General features: G+C 37.8%; 1 protein-coding gene across 5 annotated transcripts in view; it reads right to left on the bottom strand.

Annotated features, from left to right (window-relative positions):
* The window catches only part of rcor3 (REST corepressor 3), a 65409-nt gene that overhangs the window by 17330 nt on the left and 30691 nt on the right, over positions 1 to 17388 (bottom strand). For 2 of the 5 annotated variants that reach the window (XM_072580736.1, XM_072580737.1), the window contains exons 6-9: positions 16884 to 17008; positions 15577 to 15655; positions 9027 to 9245; positions 2825 to 2902 (exon numbers count right to left, since the gene is read on the bottom strand). In XM_072580736.1, the coding sequence (XP_072436837.1) occupies positions 2825 to 2902; positions 9027 to 9245; positions 15577 to 15655; positions 16884 to 17008 (501 nt within the window). The remainder of the gene's footprint in view (positions 1 to 2824; positions 2903 to 9026; positions 9246 to 15576; positions 15656 to 16883; positions 17009 to 17388) is intronic. The other 3 variants (XM_072580738.1, XM_072580740.1, XM_072580739.1) reach the window with 3 other exon arrangements.

Below are 17388 nucleotides of genomic sequence, written 5' to 3'. Positions count from 1 at the left end.
TGCTTCTTTAACCAGGATTTTACACACTTGTCTTGATACTCCTCTGGCACAGTGCACAAGTTTGTATTTGATAATCATTCCTATGAAGTGCCTTGTAATGTCTTACTATGTTACTGAAAATTTCTCAAGTTAAGTTGTTGTCATTGTAGAGAGGAGAACTCCAAGGTACTAACAATCATTATGAGGGTTTCACTGAATGCTTGGAGATGCCAGAAGATTAGGAACTTGTCAATATTGTTCCCATATTCACAAGGTGCATCAAAATAATTAAGGACAACCACATCAGAATTACTTCTATACCAATGAAAGAATATACCAAAAAAAATGTCAATTATGTCTACAAACTTAAAGATTATCTGTGTCACAATAATTTCATTAACAGCAGTGAACATAGATTCAGAAGAGCAAGACCACTGCCTGACCAATGTCAATGATATCTTTGAGAAAGTAGCATTTCTGGTCAACTATGAGAATCCCTAAAGTGTATTATTTCTAGATGGTATCTGACAAAAGAAGAAAGTGAGGACTGCAGATGCTGGAGATCAGAGCTGAAAATGTGTTGCTGGAAAAGCTCAGCTGATCAGGCAGCATCCAAGGAGCAGGAGAATCGACGTTTCGGGCATGAGCCTGAAAGAAGGGCTCATGCTCATGATTCCAGAAGAAGGGCTCATGCCCGAAACGTCAATTCTCCTGCTCCTTGGATGCTGCCTGACCTGCTGCGCTTTTCCAGCAACACATTTTCGGTATCTGACAAAATTAAGCTAAGTATCAAGCTCAAATCTAATTCAGGATAGATGTTAACATAATTAAATTCTTAGCTTGAGGTTACAAATTATGAGGTCGTTAGTAAAAATGTGATCTTTGGTTGATGTGGGGAGAGTACTGAGTGTGGTGCCTCAGGAATCAATGATGAGACAAACACAATCTCTAATTTATATTAATTACTTGAACTCAGAAATTCAATGCAAATTAAAATTAGACATGACAGGGAAGCCAGTAAAATCTTATGAAGCAGATCAACAATTATAGAAGTAAATGGACGAAATTTAAAAGTAGGTAAGGAAATGGCAGATGAAGTCTGAAAGAGACAAATACAAACACAAAGGAAACTGGACAACATATGACTGCCATGAACAGTATTTTAATTGAAAAAAGATTTGGAAGTGTTAACAGATTTAGAACTCAAAATGTCATAGGTATAGCAATCAGTAAGCTAAATCAGTATAAGTCATGATAAAAATATACTATGCTCTGGTCAGTCTAAAACATGCCTGGTGACCTTGCCAAGTTCTGGTCAATGAAACACAAGGGAAACATTCATCCAATGGACTTATGCAGAAAAAAGCCTTAAACCTGTTCCCCAGACTTGCAGGTGTTTCCTAGACTAAGATGACTTGGGCCTTTTTTGATCCTGCCATGACATGCCTGGGAGGTCTACTGTAGAAATGTACAAGATTATAAACAGTATGGATAATGGTATATTTGCAAAAATTACTTATGGATAAGGAGTTGCTGGTTACTACTCTAATGCAAATCCAGAACTAATATTGGTTAAGTACGCCTTAACATTAAATAGGTGATCAATACCCCAGAATAGATTTCTTAAAGATCTAACTCAATGTTACAAAGAGGGAATTTTAGAAGCTTTATGGATAAATGCTCCGAGATGAAAATGTCGGCTGTCTCATCATTTGTTATCATGATCTTATAAATTTTTTTTCAAATGCCTGCTCTTAGAAAATGGAGTACTATTGGAATCACAATCAGGTCAAGATTTACACCTTACAGCAGCAGAGTTGACTTAATATTGTAAACATCTTTGACCATTCTTATAATTCTCTCATTGTCAATTTGCAAATTCTGCAGATGAATATTTTATTGCAAAAAAGAAAGAATTTAATCTAAAAGTCAAGTTGCTTGATAATACTTACCAGTATTTCTAAGCAATTTGTCAGGTAAATGATGTAATTCCTAATCTTTTTACTTTGTTATTTGGTCAAATGTTTTCAGTAACAAAACAATGACTTAAGACAAGACAGACTAGGTTTACTCTTTCAACATATTATATTGGTTTCCAACAAAACGTTTATTTTACATACTCCCTATAAAATTTTTTTTCTAAATTTCTGTAAAATTTCCAAGTCCCTTTCTCAAAGGTTTGAAAAACACGTCCCCTCTATAATTTCAGGCACACTAGAACCTACATTTGTAGCAAAATAAAATCTTCCACTTCAAGCCTGATACACACAGATTTCCACACAGTGCTTGTCCAATTATTAACAACTGTGTGTAAAAAGATACCCCAGAAAGAGAGAATCCATATTCAACTAAAATAGCTATTGGGCTATTGATTTTTCCCATCTGTAAAGGACACAGAAACTATTTACTTTTTGTCTAATTTTTGAAACATTTGTTCTGGTTTCCCCAGGTCTAAATTGCACACACTTTATTCCCAAAAATAATAAAATGAGAACTGCCCCATAAATTTGTCTAGCTGCAAAAGCAGATGTACCTCAGGTATGAACACAGATGTGCATTGCACCAGCACATGTACAGAAGATCAAGAAAGGTCATTGCACATTTGGAATGCCACTGCATTCAATGTGGATGCATTCATGTTATTATTTATGCCACGTGATAGAGTAATTTCTTGATACAGAATTCCACTTTTGCCACAGATCTCTAGATCCATCTAGTTTTAGACGTAGTCAATGAACAAAGGAATACTTTCATATAACGTATAAAACTACAGATCTAAAACTGTACACAAAACAACACAAGAGAATTACATTGGTTGTGAAATTATAAGCACCATATTATTTACCTCAGATGGTCTGAATTCTTCTATGCCTCCTTCTAATTTCAGCTTCAGTGCACTGTTAACTTGCTTGGCATTTTGTACCTGGGAAACCATTTCAAAATTAGACTTTTACCTATCGTTTTATAATCAATTTTGAAATTAACATTGCTCCTTTAGGCAGCATAATTTTTCTCTATTGATTAAAATTAATTTAAGCAATTTATAAAATATTGCTATAACCAGATTTTAATTTTGCAAAATTAAGACATAGGATCAAAAAACAGTTGCGGGAAGAGGCGAAGTAGAAGCTTTTACTTCTGAGAAAATCTGTAATAATTATTGACATAGGAGTGAGGTGACAAGCAGTAGTTTCATTTATGCTCAGAACGATATGACTGTTTGCAAAATGCAAGCACTTTTTTTTAAAAGCAGGGCGGCAACTGAATTAAAACAGAGACATTAAGGCTGTCCCAAAATTTACTCATCAAATCACCAAGTGGGGAAGGATTGATGTCCCATAATTCCATATTGTTGAATTGAGTATGGGCTCATAAGCATCAATCTACAGGTGAACCAGTTTGGGGAGGGTGGGTCAGCCACAGCTGTAGGTTATAAAATTAAGTCACTAAAAGGCCAATTGTTAGTTTAAAACAAAATCAATTATGTAACAGAGATCTTATAAAATTTTCTAATTTTCCAATTGCTTGTAGGTCACCTGCTGAATCGAGAGAATGGTATCTTTCTGAAGTCAGTCACCTGGGAGCAAACTGGGGACACCAGTGTTTCAGAGAAACTAAGTTCCCCTTATCCTTCTGCATTCCCCACACTCTGAATTTATCTCTTTGGTTTTAGCTACAGCTACAACATCATTCTTTAGGGGGAATTTCCCCATTGTCTACCGTGGCTGGACAACTAGGACACTTGGTAATTTCACATTCTTAAAGCCGTAGTCTCCATGTGCAATGGCAGACTGTAACACGTTGTGTTTCAGGTAAGCCTATCCCCCCCCACCCACCAAGAAACTGCCACCTGCCATCCTTAATTGGATAGTGATTGGCCTTTGACTGCTAGCTGGTCAATCAAGAGAAAGAACATGTTGAGCAATTGATTCCAACAGTGTAATGTCAGGACCCAAAGTCTGGATCCTGATCCAAAGTGGAGAGTTCTCCTCATGGAATCAAGATTAGGAGTCTCAAAGTTGGATATCTAGCCAAAGTAAGATACAGTGGGCCCAGTGACTTGTTATGATAGCACATTTAGAAGACATGAAATATTTTTATAATGGATTCTTCAATTTGCGAAGTTTTGTTTAAAAAAATATTCTCAATCCTTAATTCACTAATTACATTGTTACTGCTTTAGTGCAACATCCATTACTCTATTGTTAGTGAGAAGAATACTATCACTTGTTGCTTGCACGCTTACCAATTATTTCACTCCATGTGTGTTAAGGGAGAAGAAAACTGAAGGCTCAGAAGATGCTATTTGAACATTTTGTCTATAAAAATACTAACCTTAGATAACTGAAATTGCCACAAATGTGTGAATCTTAGTTTAGTTGTACGTTGGTATTAGAAATCCTTTGGCAAAATAGAAAAACAGTTAGGTCCACATCTGAGGAGTGGAAGACCAGAGGCTCCCTTGTCAATTTACCTTCCCCCACTTCTTACCTCAATTGGGTAGAACATGGTTGAGAGGTATGAAAAATACAGATATCTGCTGGAGAGGAGTTCAAATTGTAGTAAATACAGATCCTCATCACATAATCTCAGCCTCACTCCTCAAACTTTTGGGTAAACTTCCAAAGGGATCTTGGTAATTAGTACTTCCTATATAAAAAAAAATCTAAGAACCGTTGCAAAGAAGGGAGCTGAAAAAGAAAGAAATGGAAGGTGTACAGATAGTGTATGTTTAAAGTTGGGTTGGGGCAGAGGAAAGAGTCATAAAAGGTTCAACTGTATATATAGATCATTGAAAAAATATAGAGACAAGACTTTGCACTATTTTGTTCAGTTTTTAGAAAACTCCTATAGCCATGGAAAAGCTGTAATGTTGATTTATGAGGATGGTACCACAGATCAGAGGATTATAGTTGTGATGAGACATTTGAAAAGCTGCAAACCTGAAATTACACCATCTGATATGCATGATTGCTTAATATACTCTTCTGGAAATGTTCTGTTATTTTAGTTGAAGTTTTAATTCATTTAAAATAAGAGAGTTAATGCATCAGCAAAAATCAGTAGGAAAACAGGAACTTTGGACAAAAGAACCAAGTTTTCACGTGATATTATCCCACATCATTTTAGGGAGTTATGACAATAATCACTAGAGCTGAGGAAGTAGGAGGGAATCTAACAGAAGTGCTAGAAATTTTGCAGGATTAGGGAGGGTAAATGATTATTTGCATTAACCACTGAAATGGTTTCAGAGCACAAATTTAGGATTAGTACCAAAGGCACGCAAGGTATATTGGAAGAAATTTTTTATTTCAATAATAACAAAAAATGGAATACATTACTCCAAATGTCTAATGAGTGCCAGCAACTTAGGAGGGAAGACATTCAGGTATTTGAGAGCAGTGGAAATATTAACAGTCTCTGAATTAAACTACCAAAATCCAACACATGTAAGATTTGTTTTTTTAAATTATGTACATGTACATGCCCCAGTAGTCAAGTTATGCAAGTTTTGAAACGATGATGAGAGATTGGCAGAACCAAGCCTCAAGGATCCCAAAGGTGATGAAAGATGCTTGCTGCAGTTTAGAACCAAATTCATGGCCTTCATCCTCATTACAATATTTAATATCTTGCCATGTCTTCCCATGGTCATCAACACAGGCCAAATCAGCTTCTTTGCAACCTTAACATACAACTCAACCGTGAGATGAGTTTTTAAAGCTATACTTTATCACAAAACCTCCAAAGCATTGTCTATTGCTTTCTATCTGCCTCTAAAACTATAATATGCGTATTTTCTCCCTGCAAACTAGATTACTGCACCTCAGCTCAGCCAAAATCCTGCTTCTTGCATCCAGTTTCACACCAAGTTCATCGCATCCACCAAGCATGTGTAGGCTACCTTGGTTCTCATTTGTCTAATGGCATCAAGTTAAAATTCTTACAGTTGTCTTCAAAATGTCATGTGGCCTCAGTTTTATTTTTAATCTCCTCCAGCCCCACAACATCCACTACCATTGTTCAGATCAACAACTTGGAACACATTTTCATTGACAGCAAGTGTGTATGTGCCCACTTCCCTGATGGCTGTATTTTTACCTGGCTCACTGTGGGACTCCTGCCTCTCCATCATCTCCTCCTCCTTAAATTCTACTTCTTTGACAATTTTTTTTTGTCTTGGCTTTAATGTCTTCTTTTTGACGTAGTGTTCATTTTCTTCACATCTTTTCAATTATCTTGGGGCATTTTTATGTTAAACATACAAGTGTAAATGTTTTGCCATTTAACTTCCAGGACAGACCACTGGCAAGTTATCTGCTACTTGTTCACAGGGGAATTGATTTTCAATGTTACTTAGAGGGAAGTGGGAAAAATCCAAGCTTCTTTCCAGGTTCCATTTATGAGCCAGATTAGCCCATTAATCATCCAAATTTGCATGATGATGCACAGACATGCATGGTTAAGGCATCAGATGGCTTAGTTTGCTATGCAGGCTTGATATTAATCTGGATTTCTAACATTGAGTATACCACCTCAAAGCCACATTTATTTGAAGGAGACCTTGCTTAATATATCCCTCACCTTTTGGATAAATTTGAAGAGGAAGAACAAATATTAAATGAATATGCGGAAAGGGCAGGAAAACAGATTAGATATACCTAGCTCTAAGTGCAACCAGTAATTTCACAGGCACAATGAACCTAATGATCTCATTCTACTGCAAAACTGCTATGACGAAGAACTAACGTGCTAATTTTAACCTTGCCAACCTGGCATAAACCAAGCAGGTAATGAGGTAAAATGAACAATGCAACTTATATACACTGGTCAAGCTGCCTCCCCATTGTCTGTGATCATAACCTGTGCTTCTAAGCACACAAGAGGTACACCAGTCAGATGATTCTTTAATGATTTAAATCAGACTAAGATGGCACTGTTGGGGCCTCAACTGTCTGTACCACACAGGAATGCCATCATGGTATGCTCAAACAGCCAAGCTAACAGAAACAGCAACCAAGTCAGAAAGTCTAGTGGATTTTTTTTTTAAAATGTGGGGCCAGATGGAACAAGACTGAAAAAATAAAGGATAAACATTTTAACCAAAATGTCTGAAGTAAAGATTTAATGTTTTCTTAAATCTTTTTCAACTCCAACAACACAGCCAATTTGACAGTCTGCATCGCTGCTTCCAGCTTCGTCTCCTCCATTATATAAGGAATACATCAAGATGTTGCAGAGAATGGTACAAAACTATGATGTACAGATGGTAATTTTAGTTTAATCACATTAACCCAAGCAATATTAAAATCGCTTATTGAGGCTAAAGAGTGCAGTTTGCAGTTATTACATCCTTTCATATTGCATAAGAAACTACAAACAGTCAACAAAAGCATGGTTCCTTACAATAAAGGACTGCAACAACTGATTGAATAGCCTGCTCCTCATACATCACATCACAGGAAATTGTTTGATTGAAGTTACATATAACCTCCAACTTTTAAGGTTTAATTTTGAAAAACCAAAATTTGTCAAAAACAGATGTACATCAGTTGCATAAACTTCACTCCAAAACTTTGATTCAAAAATGGCTTTGCAACTATTTCGTTATTACTCCTATAATATAATAGTGCAGATTACAAACAAATGCACTATTTAAAAGGTTTGAGTACTCTATGGAATTGCAACATCTTCCAGTCTATCCTCTTTTGTAAAACTTAATCCAAATTACATCAAGTTCCTTTGTTGTTTTCACTGCATCCTCAATCCCTCAGGTGTAGTCTTCCATTCCCTAAATGTATATATTTGTAAAATATTGCACCATAACATTTGGCATTCTCTGAAATTGCTCTACCACATCTGTTCTTGGCTTTCCTTCTAACACACCTTTAATCTATATATATTTCTGTCCTTAATGGTTTTATAACTCTCATACACCAGTTTCTTCAACATTAATTGATTTCTCGCCTCTATTTATCCAAGGCATCAAAGATCTACTCGAAGTTGTTTTTTTAAATTGAATTATTCAATTTCTTTATCAAGTGCATCTCCAGTTGTTGTACATTCTTATATACTAATTTCACTCTAACATGCTCTTTATCTAAGATTTTTCCCAAACCAATCTGGAATTTTAGCTTTTTTACTGACCATTTTCACTTTCAAGTTGGATCTTAAACCAAATCATATTGTGATCACTCGTTGCAAAAGGCTCACCCCATTCGATGTATTTAATTATTCCTAACTAGATCTAGCTACTAATTCACCTTTCTAGGTGTACTGACATACTGCTTGAGAAAGGAACTCCAAAAATGTGAAAGGCACAATGCAAAAACAATTTCCTTCTCATTTACATTCACTAAATGGAGGTATTCTAGTTGAAAGAAACAAACCTTCCTGACCTCAAGATCAAAAGTTGCTTCATAGCCAATTAACTACATTTGAATGCAGTTATTGTTGCTATATAGGCAAACAAGCAGGCAATTTATACACAGCAGGATCTCACAAACAGCATGGACATGGATAAATGTTGAGTTAGTCTAATGGTGTTGTTTGAAGAATAAATTGTGGCCAAAACACCGGGAGATCTCTATTTTGAGCAGTGCCATGGGATTTTTAAAAAAGCCATCTGAACAAGTTATGTAGCCTTGCTATAACCCTCACCAGATATATGGTGACCTAATTTCTACTGCATCCTTCAGAACTGCACTGACGAGTGAGCCTAGATTATGTGCTCAAGTCCCGAGAGTGGGGCTTCAACCCATGATCGTCAAGGATGCCACACATTAGCCAGGTTGACACTTGACATTACTGGATTAGAAAGCAAAGATACTGAACATGCAAATCAAATAAAAGCCTGGTGCTGAAGCTTTAAACATTTGTTCAAGTATGAATTAACACTTGCTAGATTAATTGTATGAAGTCCATCTTTATTTAGCAGTGAGAAGATTATAGCTTTTGTTATGAAACTCATTACTTTATACACGGTACACAAGAAACAAAATTTACGTCTGGGGAGTTTTAAAACTACACTACAGGTATCCAAATACCTGGCGCTTCAATGAGATTAGTTCCATATCAAGCTGTCTAAGAATGGTACTTGCTGCATTTGGGCTGCAGGACATGGCTCCAACATCTTCTTGGCTAAGATACATTCCTTTTGGCGGTCGGCATTTGGATCGAAGAGGGTGGTGACGATGCTGCAAACTTGGAAGCTCACGCCTGACTGAACCAACTCTGCTGACCAGCACGGGTGGATCAGGATTACCCTAACAGAAAAAAGAACAAGAATACAGGCTGATGTTACACGTACTTTAGGAGAAGGAAAAAAAAGTCAACAAGTAAATAATTTTAGTTGTTCAATAAATGTCCAGGTGATGTCAGCAGCAATGAATTTTGAAGACATCACCGGCGAATCAGCCTAGATAATAGATAATAAACAACACTTCAAAATTATCGTGTAAGGTGCTTTAAGACAGCAATATACTCAAACACAATGCAAAACTAAGTTACAGGAATTACTAAAATGTGAGTTCATCAAAAATGACATAACATTTAGCCCAAAATACTTCAAATTCATTGTTTTAATCAGTTAACTTGGTTCTAAAACAAATGTTAAAAATTAAGTGTGAATGATAACCACTGCCTGTACCACTTCAAACTTTAAACAAGATCTAAACAGTCAGATCTCTTCTTTAACACTGAATTCAGAAGGGCCAGAAAAATGTAATCATCTGAGAATCCAAGCTTTCTCTACTTTTGATAGGAGGTTTTTATAATCTGGAGTAGCCAAAGTATTGATTAAGGCCAATTAACAGAATTTCTGAACTTCTGGGTAGCACATTCATGCCAGTGACAGCACTATAGGACTTTCAGAAATCCAGTGATCATATGTTTGAACTTAATTTTAATGTTTCCCCTACACTCACCATAAGTCAGCTGTTGCGATAGTACTCAGCACGTGATTAGTACAAAACCCTGAAAACACACAACTCTTGGTCAGTGAATCACAAAACAAATACTGAGCTGCCATTTAGAAGAATTGAACTTTTTAAATTTTCTTACAATAGTTATGATGCTAAGACAGAAGATTACTAATGCATTCTTAAGGCAAGCAAAACTTAAGTTCACATTTTCAGGTATGGTTTTGCTTCCTCATTGGCATATTTAAAACAAATGGAGTTATAGTACCTGTTTGTAACTAACACAACTTATTTTCATACATTGAACTGCATCATGCAGACTTATGGGGTTCCCCATTTTACAAATACTTGTACTTAACGAACACGATCCCATATATGGTTTTAATGTTTAAAGATCTGACATACCAGTATTTTCTGTACTTACGAACACCTGCTTTTCCACTGTCCTGCATTATGTTTTGACTTGTGAATGGACTCCAGAACAGAACCTGTTTGCAACCTGGGGACTGCATGTACTTTATTTTCTAGAACTAGTAATGATCATCCAGTTTGTGGATAGGAAAGTAAGTCGGAGTTCAGATATATTTTGAGGGAGTGAGATAAGCGTACAGGTAGCATACCTGTACAAAGTACTCCCAACGTGACAAGTTTCACTTGCAAGTTGAACACTTTAAAGACCCCACTATTTTCATGTGCTGAATGTTATAGACCCCACTTGCTAATTTAAAGGCGGAGGATTGTAAAGTAAACAAATAGCCTTCTCGTCCCTTTGCTGCCCAGCCTGGACCTGTTTCCTACATTGTTGTCAGCAGGGCATGTGTCAAGCAGCCCGTCAACCCTGAGAGTCAAGTGTCAATAAGGGCCCCATTCTGCTTGTTATTATTTTAAATGTGTCAAGAGAAGACACAAAAAAGCTGCTAACCTTTACAGGTTACATTGGGGCAAGAAAGGAGGTACCATATTTAGAGGCTCTCATGTGCCTATCAGAGGCAACCTCCCCGAACATCAGATGCCTCCATAGCCCTCTCTCAGCACCTCCTAGTTTAACCTAACCTGGCTTTTCTAACTCAACATCCCATCCTATCATCTTCCCGATGATGGGGATCTTCCAGTTAGGACTATAAACTATGCCTGTAGACTTTGGGGACATAAAATCAAAGATGTACTGGAGATTTACCAGGATGTTAATTCACTTGGAGAGTTTCAGTTATGAAAAGAGAGATTGGACAGACTAGATGTTTCCCTTAGAGCAGGGGAGATTGAGAGGGGACGTATAAAATTGAGGTTATAGATGGGGGAGCCAGGAAGAAATGTTTCCCCTTGATAGCAGGATCAATGACCAGGGTAGATTAAGGAAGGGGCAGAAGGTTTACAGGAGATGTGAGGAAAAGCTTTTCTACCCAAAGGGCAGTGGAGAATGTGGAACTCACTTCCTGTAGAGGCAGACATCCATGTAACATTTAAAAAGCATTTAGATATGCACTTTCACTGCCAAGGCATACAGGCTATGGACCAAGTGCTGCAAAATGCAATTAGAAAAGTGGTTAGTTTTTGACTGGTGTGGACAATTTAGGCTGAAGGGTTTTTTCTTCTGTGCTGTGGACTTCCAGGACTACTTTCTGATCCTGACCTCACAAATCTTCTTCCTCAGGGACTGGCTGTAGTCCCAGCAGTGGCCACTGCTCAATCCTGGTTCTGCTGGGACTAAAGAGCTGCCAACTCCTTAGTATGGGATATCCTCCCAGACGGGAACATAATGAATCAACTGTTGTTCTTCCCAGCATATTATCACTGTGTAACAGATCGATTTTGGTGGGTTCAATACTGACTTTCCTATTGATGATAATGGTAATGGGCAATGGGGAATGTGTTGAGCCATAAAATCCAGTCCATGGAGTCAGATCCATTTTAGTAGGACATGTTATTCATTGTAGTTCAGCCAAGTTGCAAACAACAGGAAAATCCTATTTTGTTTTCAGGAACCTTCTGACAAGTAAATACAAAAAGATGTTGACAACTGCACATAATGGCACAATGGTAACAGATGTCAAGGGGATTGCAAGTTCATTTATTGTAAAGGTTTCACAACCGTTTCAGCTTCAGAAGTACATCAGACATTTCCCAAAATCATTATAGAATTTAGGGGCTGTGTGTGTGTGTATTGGATGCACTGGTGTGTATTGGTGAATGGGCAACAGAAAGAAGGAGTGAAGGAAATTGGGGTGGATGCATGGGCATGGGAGTGAAGGACTAAGGAGGTGATTGAAAAGATATAGAATGGACTGAGGAACTATGTAGGTGTGGAGGAGAAAGGGCTTCATGAGGTGAGAAGTTGTTGAAGGAGTGGAAGGGTGAGGATTTCGGGGCCTTACACTTAGCTTTTGATTTGGGCTAGTGTTCTGAGTGGAGACAAATCTTCTAAACTGTTTACCTCAGCATCCATTCACTCTGCCTTGCTTCAGAATACAGTGATACACCAATTCCAGTCTGTCACTACCACCCCACATCTGAAAATAGTATGATAAGGACTGCCACACAGGGGGAGGAATTGCGATATTGGGAAAAGTCCCAATTCATGATTCTCAACACGGTAAATATTTTGCTTTTGAGCAGTTTCTCTTTCGGGACAAGTTGGCTTAAGTGCCACATCCAGCAACAGGGACAGAAAACAAATGGATACTCCTAATTAACATAAAGATCTGATTCTGAAGACAGGCTGAATCACAATACTCGCATCCGATGATTGATTTCATTAAAACAGGTGACCTCAAGTACTGTCACTGGGATTGGAATCCTTCCCACCAACTCCAGATATTCCTGAAAGCCAATGCACTGCATGTTAAGGTGATCCTGGATGGTACAAAAGCAAAAAAAAAATCATGCCACCTGTTGGAAACTTGCATGTTTTATAGTTATTTGAACTCCAGCATTACTTTGGTTTTTGTTGCGGTAAGGAGCCTCAACTCTTGAATCTTTTTAAACAATGTCAAATTCCTGTGGTCAAACAGATCCTAATGTACAAGCATCCAGTTCATGTTTGGCAGACTGAAATGTCAGGCATATGGATTTCTTAGCAGGATCATTTAAAAACTCTAGAACAGATAGCGAGTTGTAATCTGCTGCAGAATCTGTTCTTTTGTCATAAAAGCCAATTCTAAAACAACTGCTGTTATCCATCACATTCTCAGCAATGTAACTAATTGCTTTTATCCTTCTGCAGATTTTTCTTTAAGTACTTGGTATTTTGTATCCAACATTCCAGTTAATATTTTCCTCACTTCATTCCTTATGTAAAAGCAACCTCTCCTGTTTGCTTAACTTCCAAGAAATAATTTTGAGTGGTGGCACATTTCCACCCTCCTCTTTTTGTTTAATACTATTATCCAGTTTTATCACATCCAAAGAATGGGAACCTGCTTATTTCTGGGAGAAGTAGATTTTTAAAAGTGATTTCTAGGTTCAGGAGGCAGCCCATAAGTCAATGAAGCAATGGAGCATTGGAGCATCACCATATTTGCTCTAAGTTAGACAGTATGCTTTTAAAATCAAGATGCAGAATACATGGATCACACAGATATCCAATAGCTATGGGGAAGTTCTACTTTGTTTCAGTCAATCTGCATACACTCAAAAAAAGTGTTGAGTTGTAGGAATAAGAATCAGTAGAAACAAGGTATCTGTGCACAATGCTACTTTATACAATCACTTCACTATCACTTGCTATAGCAAACCATCTTTGCAACAAAATCATTTTCATCTAATCCTTTTCTTGCGCAAATCATACAATCTGGAAAAAGAAATAAGTAATTCAATACAACATATACACGAACATTTATCAGCCAATCAAATATTTGCATTACCAGTTTTCTCTGATTACCTCTCTCTACTTAAGGTGATGACTTGCGCTTAAACAGCCCTACAGTACCTTGCACTAGTGTTTACTCCTCATGTGAAGTTGGGCAAGGTGCATCTCCCAGCTACTGCAATGTGAAAGATATCACAACCACGTTGCTCTGTCCCATGCAATCTCTGCAAGTACATTCCCAGCTGAGACCAGTAGATGACAATCAGAGGGAGGGAAGTATTAATGTTCCTTTCCTCTTCCAAGTTTCCACTTAGATGCTTCATTTGCTAAACAGGAAATACTCATTTCCTTCTCTTTGGTCAACTAGGTCTCTGGCACATGTAGAAAGTCATCATCATATTTAAAGGCCTCCAAAACAAATCACCAATTCACATAGTAGACATTCCATTTGCTAACTCTCCACATGCTTTTATATATACGAAAGGATGAGCATAATGGACAAAATGCATTTTTAATCTGTGTTTATATACAATGGGTTTATGAAAATAATACTCTTTTGCAAGCTATACTGAAGGCTCTAGAATTAAAATTTAATACCTGCCTTCATGGCAATTTTGGAGGAGGTGGGCACTTTATTGGCAAGACTCAGCTTTTCACTGATTAGGTCTGGAAGGCCTGCAGCCCTTCGGAAGCAATTAATGCCCACTTGAGGGTCTCAATCCACATCCAATGATGTTCATCCACCATTATGAAGGAGACTTACCATGTAGGAAACCTGAAGAATTTCACTGGAGTTACTTGAGGCCTTTCAGGTGGGTGTCATTCAAAGACATTTATTGCCTGATCAAATGACACATAATCAGAAAGAAGGGAGCCAACAGAGCGCAACACCCCTCCTGCCATTTCTTGTGGCTTGAGTCCTGCAGCAACCTTAAACATTCGTTTAAGTCCGTTATCAGCAGAGCAGTCATCATCCTGCTTGCTTTTGCTGCCAAACAATGAAGTGCTGTCAGTCTCTGATCAGCCAGAATTTCTGCCCAGGGAATGCCCATTTGTATACACATCTTTAAATCTAAAGAAGAATGTAAATGATATGAGGTCATTGTGGAACCTTAAAAGCATTAAGGTTTCATAATGTTGAAAATCTAATTGCAGCAAACCTTGGCTTTCACAATCTTAACTTTTAATCAAATGGCACATGTAGAAATTATGAACTTTCACAGTTCAGTGACTGAATCTTCAGCTGGAAACTTGGCTTTGTTTCTTATATTCATTCAAGGGACAAGGGCATCACTGGCTAGGCCATCTCTAATTGCTGTGGGTCAGGAGCCAGACCAGGTGACATTTATGAACCAGATGGATTTTCCTGATCATCAACAATGGTTTCGTGGTCATCATTAGACTATTAACTTCAGATTTAATTTAACTGACTTCAAGTTCAACCAATGCCATGGCAGGATTCGAACCCAGTCCCCAGAACATTACCTGCGTCTCTGGATGAACAACAGAGCAATAATACTTTATTCATTCATGGGAGGAGGGCGTCGCTGGCTAGGCCAGCATTTATTGCCCATCCTTAACTGCCAAAAGGGCAGTTATGAGTCAACCACGTTGCTGTAGGTCTGAAGTCACACGTAGGTCACATCAGGTAACAATGACAGTTTCCTTCCCTCAACTAGATGGGTTTTTCTGACAATTAGCAATGGATTCATGGTCATCATTAGACTCTTAATTTCAGATATTTATTGAATTCAAATGCCACTGTGGCAGGATTCGAATCCGGGAACCCCAGAACATTACCTGGTCTCTGGATTAACAGTCCAGCAATAAAACCAGGAGGCCATTGCCTCTTACTTCCCAACAATTTCTCACCTCTTTCTTAGTTTCTTTAGTGGGATCATAATCACTGTCAGCAACATCGTTTGCAGCTCCTTCCTCCATCCCATCATCACTAAAAATCAAGAATCCAGTTTAAATATTATAAAGGACATGCATATACTTTTTGTATCTAGAAACATAAAAGAGTTAGGAAACTATAAAATGATCCAATACAATGAATACTGTTGATTAGAGTCTAACTTTATTAAAAGAATACTTATTACCCACAATCATGGAGTCATAAAGCATAGGAAGAGACCCTTCTGTCCAACTTGTCTCTGCCAAACAAGTTTCCCAAACTAAACTAGGCCCACTTACCGGTGTTCGCCCATAAAACCTTTTCTATTCATGAACCTGTCCAAAAGTCTAACTCCTTTTTCCTCCAATCACTCCTGAGCATGGCCTCAGCAGATAAAAGAATAAACCAGAATTAAATTGAAGGCACAAATATATCTGCCCTGACTCCTGGGATTGAGTTGGTCACCTGTCCTCTCAACTTGGGTCAGACAAAGCCATTCTTTATTAGGCAGTCCCTTGGAATTGTGGATAACTTGATTTCACTCCAGATCAGTAGCTTCTAGAATGACCAATAATTCAAACGTGTAATGCGCAGATTCAGTCACAAGCAGGACAGGAGGGACAAGAGGGTTGGGGAGATGGATTGAGCTTGTTTCACCTTTTCAGGGAGGCTTTGAGGACATACGGGTCTCTACTTCTCAGGATCAGGTATTCCTTATTATGGTTATATCATGTAATATGTTTAGCTATTAACCGGCCTACTCTTTTAAAAGCCACTGTAGGGATACTCTACCTAGAACTATTGTCTGAAGAGGTACATTTCAAAGGTCAAGGGCTTATGCAAACCTCTTTTCCAGTCAACAATGACCACACCAAAACCTTGAGCTAAATGCTGAAGGCCTAATGCTATAAAACATGTTTTAAAATTTAAGTATCATTTTATTGAAATATATTCAGGATCCTAAAGAATACAGACAAATTAATTAAAATATTGAACATATATCTTAATAGAGGGTGTAAAACTAGAACCTAGGAGGAAGAGGATAAAAAGTAGGCAGCAGTGACTGATTCCATAAGTAAAATCAAGAGAGATGTATAAATACCTGATGAAAAATTTACTCAGAGTACCAATTGCAAAGCAGAATTTGATGGATCCAAGACCGGATGGACTACAATTTTCTTGCCCGATCTTGGTATGAAACATAATTTAGTGTACACAGTATAATTGTTTCTGCTACTAGTAAACATGAATGCCAAGGAAATAACCATCTGACTTCCCTCACCTTTCATCTTGATTGTTTCTACTTGCTAATTTTCGAGCTTGCCGATCCATCAAACTTGTTCGGGATCGAGTTTTCTTCCAGGAGTAATAATACTTCACTAGACTTGCAATTGACTTATCTGGTAGCTGAGGCAATGATATAAGAAACCACCAATTAAAACCCTGCATAATATTGATGGTTGCATAAAAACAATCACCAAAACAGGATAGAGAACTGGAGGCAACGAATGTAGAGTTGGGAGGGTGAGGACGGAGAGAGAGAAGGGGGGGGAAAGAGAGAGAGAGAGAGAGAGAGAGAGAGAGAGAGAGAGAGAGAGAGAGAGAGAGAGAGAGAGAGAGAGAGAGAGAGAGAGAGAGAGAGAGAAGGAAGGAAGGAGAGAGAGAGAGAGAAGGGGAGAGAGGGGGAGGAGAGAGGCAGACAGAAAAGAGAGAGAGAAAACGTCATATTCTAAATTAATAATTCCTCAAAAATCTTTAACTAAAAACGGATGCTTCATTTAATTTTT

This window comes from Chiloscyllium punctatum, chromosome 11 (genome assembly GCF_047496795.1).
Source record: "Chiloscyllium punctatum isolate Juve2018m chromosome 11, sChiPun1.3, whole genome shotgun sequence".
Taxonomy (NCBI): Eukaryota; Metazoa; Chordata; class Chondrichthyes; order Orectolobiformes; family Hemiscylliidae; genus Chiloscyllium; species Chiloscyllium punctatum.
The sequence above is the reverse complement of the archived record's forward strand: the minus strand, read 5'-3'. Positions and strand labels throughout refer to the sequence as shown.